General features: G+C 48.2%; 1 protein-coding gene across 1 annotated transcript; it reads right to left on the bottom strand.

Moving 5' to 3' along the window:
* Positions 1-2912: 2912 nt before the first annotated feature.
* Positions 2913-13656, bottom strand: INSIG1 (insulin induced gene 1). The gene is made up of 6 exons (XM_012654160.1): positions 13591-13656; positions 13017-13402; positions 10280-10404; positions 9627-9793; positions 9176-9275; positions 2913-4904 (listed from the first exon to the last, which is right to left on the bottom strand). Exons 2-6 carry the CDS (start codon positions 13378-13380, stop codon positions 4875-4877), a joined length of 786 nt encoding a protein of 261 aa, XP_012509614.1. The 5' UTR covers positions 13381-13402; positions 13591-13656; the 3' UTR covers positions 2913-4874.
* Positions 13657-14333: the final 677 nt, after the last annotated feature.

Below are 14333 nucleotides of genomic sequence, written 5' to 3'. Positions count from 1 at the left end.
AGCAATTCTTCTCAAAGAGACAGACATCCCGAGGCATCCGTGTGCTCATGAGAAGGGCCAGCAAGCCACCGGCACTGGCCGAAGGCTCGAAGGACACGCGCTGAGGCAGCGCCCAGGGGTGCTCAGGGCTCAGCTCCTCCTGGGGCTGTGGGCACCACCCGTCTTGCCTGTAGGCAGAAATCACAGCCCCCCAGCCTGGAGGATACTGGGCGTGGATGGCCCAGTGCAAACCCAACCCCACTCCCCGGTCCTGCAACAGCTCACTTACATGGAGACTATGTTTGCAGCAACACGATGACCCAGGTACAGAAAGCAAATCAATGTTGTTGTTTGAAACCAAGCCTGCCACTAAGACGTGGCCACTTTACTTGGAGGAATCCTCAGGTCCGTGCTCAGATCTTTCATGTTATGAGTGATTCTAACAACTTCAATTTCTCATTCACAGCAGATTGGAGATCACAAATCAGAAGGGGACTGAAAGGCTGTTGGCAGCAGACAGGATGGTGGCAGCCCCTGTGTCTGCCTCTCTCATACAGCAGGCACCAGAGACACTTGCTGCATGGCTGAGGACTGAGCGAGAGAACTCACCTACCCACCATTCTTCCAACAAGCATCTGCTGTGGATCAGGAGCCAGAGACCCCGTGGCTGGGACCAGAGCAGAGGAAGCAAGAAGAGGCAACTCCTCCCCTCCCGGGGGTCACAGCCTGCAAGAAGGACACCAGGCCGACAGTCCCCAAAGCGTCCCTGTGACAGTGCTCCACAGCCTGAACACAGTCTGGGAGGCTCACTGTGCTGAGGGTGACATCTGACACATTGTTGAACTTCACAGGAAACACCTGCCCCCCCGAGAGCAGACGCAGCATGAAGAGCTGGTTCCAGTGAGAAATTGCTTCAGTGGACTCAGTTCTGTGGAATTTTGACTTCATCTTCTTTACTGTCTCTTTTTGTTCCTGAACTTGAGAATGTGTAGAACATGGAATGACAAAAAACTGTAGAGAACTAGTAAAAATGATAGCCAGGCACTTAGAAAAATTAAGTGTCTAATACATGGAAACAGTAACGAAAAACCACTTTTCACGTTATGCTGCCATTGTCTTGAAATGTACAAACTCAGACTGGAACTGCCGTACACCTGGCACCAGTTCAGTACATTTGTTCGCCCAGAGAAAACTGGAGGAGGAAGGGAAACTATTTATCGAAAGCTTACCTTGTGCCAGGCACTATTAGGTGTTTTTATGTTCAGGTAAGAAATTCTTCAGGGGAGTCTTATGAAGATTTATAGAGAAATCTATAGAGCACCAAGTTTGGGTATTAGGACTTGGATCTATTTCATGCACCTTTTTCTTATCTTTCTTTGCATAGTTTGATGCATTTAGGGATCAACATGAAATCCCTCCTGTGGCTAATTTACTGCGGATGAGCCCACTGCAGTCTAAGAGCAGGGAAATGGCAGATTAGTGGGCAGTGGGCCGGCTTCGGGCCGGCTTCTTATTGCATAATATATGTTAAGGCGAATTTTAATATCTTCATTAATATTTTACAACATTCTTTTCAAAGATAATATCCCTACCTCTACGGCTTTATATGCTAAATAGTTACACGATTACCTAGAGATCATCCGAAACTCTAAGAAAGTAAACATTCTTAGTAAAAGGCCTATTTTAACAGGTGCAGTGGATAGAAAAGGCAAGATTTAGATCTGCCTTCTCTCCTCTCTTATTCCCAAGATAAATGGAATGCCTACAATTCAAGGGTAGGGATAGAGCCAGGCTACCAAATTATATCTAATTCATTGAGACAGATCTGCCCCAAACCTCCCTTAGTAAGATCACAGGTGACTTCCAATTAGCCAAATAAACAAAACATCCAGGGATCAACCTGGAGTTCCTATGTACTCAGCCTCGATCCCACAGTTGAAAAGTGAACGAGAAAATCTTTTGTAAATTATGTATCTTACCTTTAATGAAATTATGTAATTCAATTACTTGCTCCAAGACCAGAAAAATTCCCAGAAACGTTTAACCTCCAACACTTATTCTAGAACGTGAATCTACAGTGGATCAGAGCAGTCACTCCTACGTTAGATCCGCATAGACCGGATTAATCTCCGGCAAACCTCGAGTCTCCGCATGAGGGAAACGTCTGCACCATCAGCTCTCCCAGTTTTCTCGCACAAAGTTCTGTTTCAGGGGCGGCGGAACCACGGCTGGGTCTGTACTATAACATGAACGGCACTGGGCTGAGTGGGATGCAGCGGGGCCTTTCTGTACCAGCACTGAAACGCTGTTTCCCAACCGCCAGTGCATTTTCCTAAAGTCGTGTTGAGTAAGCACGCATGGCTCTATGTTCTGGGAGCGTCTGTGATAACCTGTGAGAGCAGGTCAGCCAGCGGCCCAGCTCCAGCAATGCCGGGGCAAGAGGGGCCCTGGGGCTGGTCCCGCCCGTCTGCTCGCCCTGCCTGAAAAACAGGGTTGCGGTTGGAGGAGGGGATGGTGGCAGGGTCCATTTAGCTTGCGCCACGTTTAACTTCCCACCGCAGGGAAAACACACATTGACCCTTCGGTGTGGGTGCACGTACACATGGACTTTTTACAACACAGATGATTCGCGGGACGTGACACTGGCGTGTACGGAGGGCAGACTTTCTGCATACGCCCGTTCCACAGGGCCGCCTGCGGGACTTGAGTGTGCGTGGGTTTGGGACGCGTGGGCACCTGGAACCGATCCCCCCTGCATACCCGGCATGGCTGCACCCAAATATTTCTCAAGAGCCTGTGTTGAAATTGAGTAAAATTTAAAGAGCTTATAAAATATTTTCCCATTACATTAGATGTTACGTATTCTAACATCCTACACAGTAAACACGGCCCCATCTGTTTTTGTAAAAAGCAAACATAAACACTACAGTTGATTTTCAATCTTTAATAAAAATAAAAAATGAATGCAAAAAGAACACAATGTCGAAAACTTAGTATGAATGTGAAACTCACTAGATGTTCAAATCTGGTATAGTGCAAATTTTGTTCATATTATTTTACATTTTTACAAACGCAAATCACTTTGGTTCATATATTTGCTGTAAACTATTGGCAAAAAAAATCCTTCAAATTTACATTTTTTGGCTACATTATTTCTAACAGATTTACTTCCAGTTTAAGAGAAAAAATACTTATTGTTTGTGCATGATCAAGTATATTTTAAAGATTCACTTACTGCTTTCATCTAATAGCTTCTGGTTTTTCATAAAATGCTGACATCTTCATTGAAAAAGTTTTTAACATAATAATCATTTCTTTACATTTTCAGAAAATTTATAAGGGATCATTCTAAAGTTCAGAATGATTCCATTTTCTTTTTTAAAAAATTCCTCTAAAACAAATTAACTTCAGTAACCTAAAATTTACTCCAAGATATTTTCCTCAAAACAAAAGAAAATAAAAACCCCCAAAAAGGATCGTCACGTAAATGAACCAAACACACACATCGACACTCACAGGCAAGTGAGCCTAGTTTCTATTCTGCTGACTGGTGACTTCTACTTAAAAGGAGTCTTTAGCCACTTTCACAGAATTTAAAACAAACCAAAAACATTTAAATTGCAAAATACAAAAAGGTAAATTTGTAAGTAAGAATCACTAAACCCACAAAACTGGAGTATTTCAAAGGACTAGGGCTCAGTGGAGGGTAAAACGATAAAGTAACTTTACAACCAAAGGAAATTATTGCTGAGTTCTGCCTCCATGCAGCACTGAAATGAGTGGAGAACCCTCCTCTTGAACATCTCACACGCTAAGAAAAATAAATATTTAAGAGAATACAAGGCTCAGATTGGTTTTCATATACATTGCACTTGAAGTTTAAGACCCAATACTTGCAAATTAGGTCTAACATGGTCTATGCCATTAAATGACTACATTGTGCTCACCGATATCATTGAATATTTAGAAACACCACATGTTCAATGTAGTGACATATGCACTCTTCTTTTTACAAGGCAATCACAGATTGCAAATTCCATAGGGCTGTGGAAAAAAAATAGGCATCTCTGTTCAGGAATAACAAACAATTTGGCTCACTAAGATTGAAATACACGGCAGACAGGTATTCATTCTTAGATAATATGGATTTTGGAAAAAACTTCATAAACTGAGGTGAAAACTCCAGCACATCACAGTGTAGAACTATGACTTTTCATTGCCTTTTGCTCTCAGTGAGATTGTCTACACAGACTTCCACGGGTAGAATGAAAAGCACAGTCCATTCACTGGTGACGTGTGCACACGCATGGCCACGTGTGTGCACCCCTGCAGCGTTAACCACGCGGGTGGCCACGAAGCACTGCCACCCCAGAGTGTGACCACACTACACTCACTGCTGCTTTTCTTCTTCTTCTTCTTTTTTTAACACAACCCTATTTAAAAAATCTTTTGGATAAATATTATTCCTATTACTCCGCACTGCATCTTAGTTAAGCACCATCAACCCATCTCCTTTGGGCAGCGACACAAAACTGACGGTAATTAAGTCTTAGTTCAAGGCTTTGAAATATGGCAACTTGTTTTTAATCACATGAATGAAATCTAATACTCGGGAAACTGCCACCTGCTTGAACTCCTACACGCAGCCTGGGACAGAATGTTCCAGAGCACAGACAGGCGTGAGGGCGCTCAGTCAAGGCAAGACTTCAAGGTAAGTAGTTATTTTCTCCACTTTGCTACTCTAGACTAGGTGAATATTTTTTCCAGGAGCCGTTTGCACAGTCAGCCCAATCCGAATAGAGTATTTAGGAAAAAAGAGAATCTTTGTCACAAGCCACTATCACAGATTTCTCCCCAAATCTTGCCAACTCTTCAGAATCGGTGCGTTTGGAGACTCAGTCGCTGTGTGGCTTTTCAGGAACACCCTATGTGGAAAAAGAAAATAAAAAAGAAAGAGAAAATTAGCAGTTCATGTATAAACATTTTAATAATCATCAATCAAATAGGTCCTAAAAGGTGAAGATTACAAATTCCTGTGCCTGGGGAAACGGGACTGGGACGCGTGAGGAATACGGACAGAACCTTGGCTCAGCCCGGAGCGTCACGGCTCCGCGGCCCAGCGCCCCCAGCCAGGGCTCGCGCAGGCTGCGGGCCGACTCTGCCCCGCGTAGAGCCCGCTATGTCAGATCTTGCTGAAAGTGTAACTACACATTCATGTAACGGAAACACTCAATTTTATCAAAGCACAGTGATGCTTCTTGGGGGATGACAGTCACTCCTAAAGGTTCTGCCTTACTGCAATTTAAGGACTGACACTCTTAAAATCGGGTTATCTGGGAGATTTCTGCCACAAACCTCTATGAATGTCTGATACCTGAGTCACAACCTATCTTGCCAGGAGTCTGTTGAAGCAGACACTGAAATAGGTCATGTTTTATGACACTGAATAACAACTCTACCTTAAACCTACACAGAGCTTCCGGCGCGGAAACCTTCCTGCGCGTCCTTTCCCGTTTAGCCTCACGAAAGCTCTGCGGGGCACACGCTGCAGCTGCTACTGCTGCCGGGCCCCGCAGGGTAAATTCTCAAGATGGGACAGATGTTTCATGGGTGAAGAAACAGATCCAAAGAGATTAAATGACTTTCCTGAGCTCGCAGAGCGTCTACGAATGGGCAGAAGAGAAACCTCAATGCACGTTTCTTCCTCTGAACCCAATGTCTTCCTGCATTAACCTCCCTCTTAAAGCAAGCGTGCTTTGAGATGCAGGAGCTGAACTTTTCAAGTCTTCAGTGAGGAAGATCGCTTATCCAGAAATCGCAAGATCTTCTCGTTTAAACAGATAAGAAAGTCATCCGTTTGGGTGAAGTCATCCAGGAGTTTTGGCATGCTGATTACTACCCTGGGGACACACACAGTAACACCTTCTGGGAAACGTAAATACTTTCAAGAATCGGTAATCTGAAAGTATTACAAACTGTTAAATATGAACATGGGGGCAGGTTCTGAACAAACTTCAACTAGAGAAAACAAAGTAGCAAACTCTTGCCAGCAACCTGGAAATACAGCTGGTCATCAAATGTTGCTACCTGCTCACCAATGTGCTGATAAACAGACTAAAATTAGGTCTGGCCTTAGTGGAAGAACACGAATGGCCACAGAGACAAGGCAGCAACCAGCCTGAGGCGGAAGTGACGTCCAGCACGAGAACTTTCACCAGCGCCGCCCGACGGCAACGTGGTCCCTCCAGCAAATCCGGACGCAGCACGGACGAACCACAGACAGGAGCGGCATGTTCAGAGTGAGACTCGGCGCACTGAGACAGGTCCCAACTCCATCTCTCCACCCACCTCGGCAAGTCGTTTACTCTTCCTAAGTTCAATGTCCCCATTTAAAAATGGGCTACTAACAGTTCCACTTCTAAGTGTTGTGCTATGAGGACTAAATTAGAGAACAATGAATGTGTTCAGCACAATGCCCCGTGCACGCCCGTAAGTGCTCCACGAACGCCAGCCTCAAGCAGCAATAGTCCCGTCATCAGCGGCACAGCTGACCTGAGTCCACCAGAATGGGAAAGGTGAACTGGACCTGCACTGGCAGTGGGATGGGCTCTGGCCCACTTGACTGCTCTTGGAGCTGGACGCCTCACTCCTAAGACTGAGGCCACAAAGAGCAACATCTACACATTCTGTAAATGACGGCTGCACACTCATTATTTTCTTTTAAACATACAGGCTGGCAACAAAAGGGGCATTTTGAGGGAACTGAGATGGCAAAGAATGAGAGGGATGCCAAAGGCACTGGGCAAAACTTCAACAACAAAACCCCACGGGCCTGAATGAGACCGGATCTGGCTAGAGTTGGTCCCAGCGCTGAGCGGAGTCTGAATCTCCTCGCCTTCAGACTTTCAGCACCGGTACTCGTGCCAGTCCCCGCTAGGCCTTACTTGGTGTAGGTCTCACAGGAGCTCTTAACCACCACCCCCGACGTACCCAGCCAGCTCCAGTCTCGGCCTGAGCAGTGTGAAAACAGCAGAGGGTGGAGGTCGCGCTGGGAGGAAAGACGCGCTGTCAACACAACCTCCACGGGCGCGGCCCAAGGAACAAACACGCACCAGCGACCGACTCCGTTTTTAAGACACTGAGCAATTTCCTGGGTTTTAAGGATGGAAATGAGTTTTCAAATTTTGAACAGAAAAAATAACAGCTGGGATCCAGAGGCAAGGACTTAAATTTTCAGGGGTGAAAACTGCAGTGGGTGGGGTTGGGCTGGAGCCCTGGGAGCCGGTTTCGCCGGCCGGCCCCGCAGTGAAGGCGGTTCTTACCGCGACCATCGCTCCCCTCCAGACCTGGGATACGATGATAGCGTCCAAATGTAATTTTCTCCCCAAGTTTGAGAATAGAAAGGATGAAAAGCAAGCTTAAGTAGGGAGAATTATAATCGCAGCGACTGTCCCGATTTCAGCTCCCTCTCACACTCTCACCGCGAGGATGAAGGAGCGCAGACGGACTGCTGCACCGAACCATCTTCAGAACCATCTTCAAAGGATGCGACTTGTTCAGCACTTTGAAAACGTTTTCTCCAACTATTTCTAGATGTTTAGAACTTATGAATGTGGTGAAATTTCTCTCTCTACCAAGATAATGCTTATTTCTTAAAACTGATTTTAAAAGCCTTGATGTGTAACACCATCGATCTATCTCCCAGAAAAAATGTTACTCAAATTTTAATTTTATGAGTAGTCAACCTTGTTCAGGATAATTTTGTTCCGAACACCTTCTTAGGAATTTTCTGCTAAAAAGTACTGAAACAAAGCTCTCAGCGCAGGAAAGCAGTTGCCGAGGGAGCCGCCTCGCTCTACTTTGGAAACTGTTCCGGTTAAGTTTACAAGGGGAGGGAGCTGACCGCGGGAGAAAGCCGCACACCACTTCCGCGTGAGACCACTGACCAGATTTCTAATCATAAAGAAAGCCACGTCCTTTGACTCTCCATCAGGGGACACAGAAACGAGTTTTCTGCGGAGGCTTTTTGTTCTGGCAGATCTGCAGAGCATCACAGGAGCAAAAGAGAAAGATGCTTCAGACTCAGCAACCAGTGGAATGCTTTGTAGTTCTGCACTTTAGAAATTACTTCCATTTTTGTGAGACAGCCAAGCAGCCTTCAAATTCAACTCCTCAAAAATGGCTCTCAGCAGGCAAAAAGAAATGTGCTGTTGGAAAACAGCATGAGGCACCAAGACAAGTTTTCTGAGAAAGGTCCAGAGTTTATCTCTGAGAGCGATAGCTCCAGTTGCTGTAAGTTCGTTTTATTTAAGCCCTCTGGTCTAAGTCGCAGTGTTCAGATGCTAATTTCAGTCCAAGTCTACTTGAAACACTTAAAAGTCCACATTTTTTTAATTAAAATGTTCAGATGCCAATTTTTAAGTACTGAAAACAATTGCTAAAATTATCCTTGAACTCATTTGCCTTCCCCCTCTCAGGAGGCGGCTGAGAACGCCGTGCCTTGGGTGACAGCACTTCTCTCCTGCACTAAGGGGCCGTGCCCAGGCAGGTAGCGCAGCCCATCCCCATGGCAACCCTGCCACACGTTCTCATCATTGTCCTCTCCGCCCAGGGCCACCTGCCCCTGCAGGGCAGCGCTTGCCTGAACCAGGCTGTCCCCTGCCTGCCCACAGCACGCCCTGGCCTGAGATGGGGTCTCCGCAGCCTCAGGCTCGATTACCCCGACTGTGGACCAAGGAGGCCAGCATCAGCTGCACCCACTCTGATCTTGTTAAAAAGAAAAGTGTCATCGCGTAAGATCATCCAGATTTGTTTCTGATACTGGAGGAGGAAAGAAAGTCACAAACCATCCCCTTTGACCACTGTGGTACCGTTCCCTGCCAGTCACTGCAGTATTAATAGTTCTGCAAACTCGGAAGAGCCACTGGACATATCTACAATACGAAGGGGCTGCACTCAGATGCTAGTTCCTTTCTAATTTGAGTATTATGAGTTTACAAACCTATGAATCTTTATAATTTAGCAAAGAATTACCTTGGTATCATTACCTATTTTTTAAATATATATGCTTTTCTCAGTAATTGTTGCTCCTGAGTCTGAACTAGAACACATAGACGCAAATCCTAATGTATCATTTGAAGTAATTATATCAAGCTAAAAAGACTCAAGTGTTGGGAGATAATACGATTTCACTTACCATAGCTAACTGCCGTCCTATGTTTCCCACCGTGACGCCTCCTGAGAAAAATATACACGGGAGCCAAGAGCGAATGTAGAGGAAATCGGGGGACGTGTACCTGGAGCAGGAGACAGGGGCCTTAGCGTCAAATGCACCCGGTTCAACCCCACATCAAAGGTTTTCTTTACCGGGGACAGATGGGATGCAGTTAACCATGAAATGCTGCCAACTGTTAATATGTGAGTATGTTTTACTGCTACTACTTGGTTTTCTTTAACATTAAGTCATGGATAGTGCATTTTTAATATGTCAGTTAAGAATAAGCAGCATTTTTGAGGATTTCATGCCCAAATCTATGTCATTCTGTATAAAAACCAAATAAAATATGAAAATATCTAAGTTTAATGGATGTTTCAATAAAACTTAAGTAGTAGTTTTCCAAAGGCAACATTTGAAAACACACACTTACTGGTAGACACCGTTGTACACGAGAAACTGAGTGATCAGAGTAGCCAGAAAGGCTATGGTGATGCCAAGCCCAAGGCCACTTCGTGAACGGTCAAATGTCCACCAGAGGCCCAACGACAGGGCTGCTAGAGTCAGGGACAGCTGGACATTATTGGCAAAGTCCAATTTCTGGTGATGCAAAAGTTAAGGAAAAGTTCGACAATTTTTAATAGCATCAAAGACATAGAAAGTCCCCAAGGGTTAAACACGTGGGCTTTTATTCCTGTACCACAGACGATTCGCTGCCCGTAAGAACTGTACCATGAGCTCGAGAAAGGACTTGCTGTGATGACGAAGACTATCGGTTCCCTGGGCATCACCAAGCCCAAACTTACCTTCAACAGTAACTTTCTGAAAGCTTGTATATAAAATTCTGCTGGTATTTTGCCCATAAAACAATATATTTTGCTATTAGGTCATCGTAGCCCCATTCTTCTTTCTTTTTTTAGTAATTTGAAATGGACAAGCACTACTTTCACGTTTGCCTCCTGACGCCTGGTCAGAATGACATTCGAGTGCATCATATAAATACTAAATGCTCATTAAAAGTAACAAAATGCTTCACTGTACACCTTCAGAAAATGCTCCAGACACAACACATCACACCAAGGATACGGCGCTGGCGTGGTTGATGCCAACAAAGACTGCTATGCAGCGCATGACGCTGGCCCACTCCCGCTTAAACTTGTGGGGCTCGCCCAGGTGGCTGTCGATGCAGGGGTACAGCAAGCCGACCACCGCTGCGCAGGAAGAGGTGACAGAGTTAGAACACACCAGCAATAGTTACGTAGCTCCTACTAATAAAAAGTAGCACGTTACTCAAACCAGTCCTTTTCCTAGAAAGTTTATCAGCTATAACATAATATTTAAGACTCACATTATATTCTTGTTCTCTGAGTACCCCTCAAAAATCGTACTGTTTTGAGAAGTTAAAAAAAAAATAAAAGCACTGTTATTTGGTTTAAACACGTCTCAGTAAACAGAATGAATCAAGCAAGTTTAATTATTCATATTAATAATACAGGTAATACTTAATTTTACAACATTTAATATCCATATTTGCCTAAAGTACACAGAACTTAATTTAACTACGCAATTCACCTAGTATTTTCAAGTTTGATTTCCATTTTGCAATGAAAAAGTGAGTGTCCACGAACACCTGTGGACACAAGTCCCATCACAGTTCTGACTTCTGTGCTGCCACCCAGCACTGGGGCTGGCGCGTGATGAGACATTTGCATTTCTGCTGACGTGACTCTGACGTTCTGGGTCACATGCCCATGGAGTGGCCCTGGACTTGATTTCAAGGGGCTCTAGCAAGTTCTCTAGAGTACATGAGCATCTGCTGTGCACACCCACGGGAAGTGCTGGGCAGGACAGCCCCACGGTGGTTCCTCTTATTCCTTAATTGGTTCCCGTGTGCAGGCCCCATGCTGTGGAAAGAGCACCGAACCAAGAATAGAAAACTTGGCCCCGAGTCCCAGTCTGCCCTCAGATGGGACGTGGCTCTTCATGTTTGTTTTCTCGTGTGTAAAATCATGAGGATTATGTAACCGGAAAAGAGAAAGAAGAGATCACTGGGGTCTGGAATAGTTAGGAAGTCTTTACAGACATGGAGTTTTCAAGAGAACCTGGACAGACAGGAAGGTATGGCATTCTAGCAGAAGCAAAATGGTAAAACAGCAGCAGGACCGAACATCCACAGTGCATGGAACGCAGGCCTGATGGGCTGGACTGCGGCACAGGTTCACTGTGTGAACCGCACCCAAGGACGAGGCTCTGAGAGGCCACACAGTGGCCGCTCCTTGGTTGAGTGCAAATGAGGTTAGTGTTTAGGCTCTTCATCCCAGAAACAAGAAATACAGTGTTAGCCAAGCATTCAGATGAAAATGTTCAGTTTTCAATTTTATATTACCTTCAATCAAGTTCTAACTTTGGAGTTTTGAAAAATGGAATCTTCCAAAATTAACTTCACTATAGCTTAATCTTATCTTTTAAGGCTAAACCAAAATGTTTCATTTTTAAGATTAAGTTTTTGGTTCACAGAAAGAAACTATTGTGCCAAATATGTAAGAAAAATGAAATTTCAAATCTAGATCTATTTCTCAAAAAAATTTTCAGTGAGTACAGCCACATACCAAAGGGCTTAGAGCAATACAAGAGGATCCCATCTTTCTGAGAACATTCTCCCTGCTGCTTAATAATGACAGTATCCCTCACATGACATGTGTCCTGGCTGGAACACACAGCTCTCTGCTACAGGACTTTTTCCTTCTTGCTGTTTCAAGTGAGTCCACCCAGGTGACAGTGTTTGCACGGTGCAGGGGACACGCCTGGCTGCAGGGGGGCAGTGTGCAGTTAGGAACGCTGGCTGTGCACCCTTGGACAGGACTTGCCCTGCGATCCAGTTTCCACATCTATAAATGGACCTATCGCACCGTGTGGAAACGAATAAACAGCGCGCGACACACAGAGCTGTGGCAAGCAGTCAACACACGTCAGCGACAAAGCCAACAGGGTACTCCTCACACTGTAGTCACTTAGATAAGTGTTTTCCCCACCAGGTTCTAAGATGCTTAAGGCCAGGGGCTTGTCTGCTCACTTTTAATTTCAGCAGCTTGTAGAGCTGAGGCTGCAGAAAGGACCTACAGATGTCGGTTAAATAAACAAACGCTGTGTGAGTAGAGAAGCATTCAGCGACCTGCTGGGCCAAGATCACTCAACATTTTATAAAACCAGCTAAATGATAACAAAAAAAATCCACTAAAAACACGACAGCAGTCTACCTGTCCCCAGTTCGGGCTGACCTGTGTTAGGTTTTACAGCATCTATGCAACGGTCAGGTGCAGGAAAATCTAAATTCTCAAGGGGGTTGGTCTTTTCCTTATGAATTTATCTACAGAGCTGTAGCAGTTCAGGGGAAAAGCCTTGGCTTTGGGCCACAGTTTACTTAGCGATCCTGCAAAAGGAAGTGCTGAGAAGTTGCTCCCCTGGCAACCGCCTCTGAGTACACGTGACGATTTGTTTTCGGTTATCGGCAGGGTAGCGTGTTCGCCGTGGCGGCCAATGGCCACTCGGCCTCGCCGCTCACCAGTTCTCCCGCAGCCAATCCCGGGCAGCCCTGCTGGGTGACAGCACGGGGCTGTCCCCACTCCGGAGGGAAAGGACCTGGGCCGGACAGCCAGTTATCTCCCTGCCCATCTCCATCACGGGCTCCTGCAAGTTCCAGGAGCTGCGCCAGGGGCGCGGGGCCTCCCGTCCTCGCCACCCTCTTCCTTGCCCTGAACACCCCGAGACGCACTTTCAATGTTTCCAAACACACGTTTCCCGCAGGCGCGTGCGGGGCACTCACCTGCTGCCGTCCCGCAGCAGGGCGGGACCCACCAGGCGGAGGAGAAGACGGTGGCCATCACCTCTTCGGGGAAGAGCGTCACGTTCCTCTGGATCTGCAGCAGGTTGAGCACCAGGGCCAGGCCCACCCCAACCAGGAAGAGCACGAGGCTCCGCTGCACTAGGTCGTGGTGCCAGGTGCCGGCGCCGCGGTCCCCGTGCGCGGGCCGGGAGTCCCGGGCCGCCGGCAGGGTGGAGCCCAGCGCGGACGAGCCGAGCATCTCTGCGCCCTTGGCCGCCAGCCCCGCGCCGGCTCGCGGGCGGCCCCCGCGCCTTGCGCGCTGCGCGCAGGGACAGCTCCAGAAGCGGTCGTGCAGCCTGGGCATCGGCCGCCGGCCGAGCGCGTCCCTGCGGAGGGGGGGCGCGGTCAGCAGGAGTCCTCCCGGGAGACAAAGAGCCGGGGCCACGCTGGCGGGACCCCAGCCCCGCGCCCACAGCTCCCGGGACCGCGCGCCCCACAGCCCGGGGGTACCCCCGCCCACGCCCCTCAGACCTCCGCCCGCCCCCGAAGGGTTCACGCTGCGTCCCGAGCCTACCTGGCCAAGAAGCCCGCCCGCGGGCTGGCCGAGCAGAGGCGGGGCGGCGGGAGGAGGAGGAGTCGCGGCCCGGGACGGCCCCAGCAGCTGCCGTGGCGCTGGGAGGGCGCGCGGGCTTATATAGCAGGCCAGGGCCCCGCGCCACGTGACCCGGCCCGGCCTACCCGCCGCCCGCGCGCGCCGCCTGAGGGCGTGGCCTCGGGTCGCCCCGCCCCTCCCGCGCGCCCGTCCGCACTCGGTCTGGTGAGGCGGCCGCAGCCAATGGGAGGCGGGCGGCCCATATGACGTGACACGCGCCACCGCCGGCCTGCTCGCTCTGCCGCACGGCCGGGCTGAGGGAGGACTGCGGGGCTGAGGGAGGACGACGGGGCCGAGAGAGGGAGGATGGCAGAGAGAGGATGGCGGAGGGAGGGTGGAGCGGGCGAGCGGGCTTTCCCCAGCCCCCAGCCGCCACCGCGGCCGCGGCGCAGCCCCAGCCCTGCCTGCCCGCCCTGCCGTGGACGCGCTCGCCCTGGTGGCCGCCCGCCCGCGGGGCTGAGGAGCCGGGCCCTGGTGCCGCCGTCGTGGGCAGGCGCACCCTGGGGCCCACCTGCCGGAGTGGTTCACACACCGTGTGTGTCGTGAGATCCTCCCTGAAAATGCAAAGGACGAACGTTTCATTCATGCAGTAATTTCCTCTGGTTGCTAATGGTCTCGCCTTTGGGAAGCAAACCATCAAAGCCGCTCCGGAAAAAATAAAAGAG

The sequence above is a fragment of the Propithecus coquereli genome, unplaced genomic scaffold, assembly GCF_000956105.1.
Source record: "Propithecus coquereli isolate 6110/MARCELLA unplaced genomic scaffold, Pcoq_1.0 Scaffold439, whole genome shotgun sequence".
NCBI classification, from domain to species: domain Eukaryota; kingdom Metazoa; phylum Chordata; class Mammalia; order Primates; family Indriidae; genus Propithecus; species Propithecus coquereli.
The sequence above is the reverse complement of the archived record's forward strand: the minus strand, read 5'-3'. Positions and strand labels throughout refer to the sequence as shown.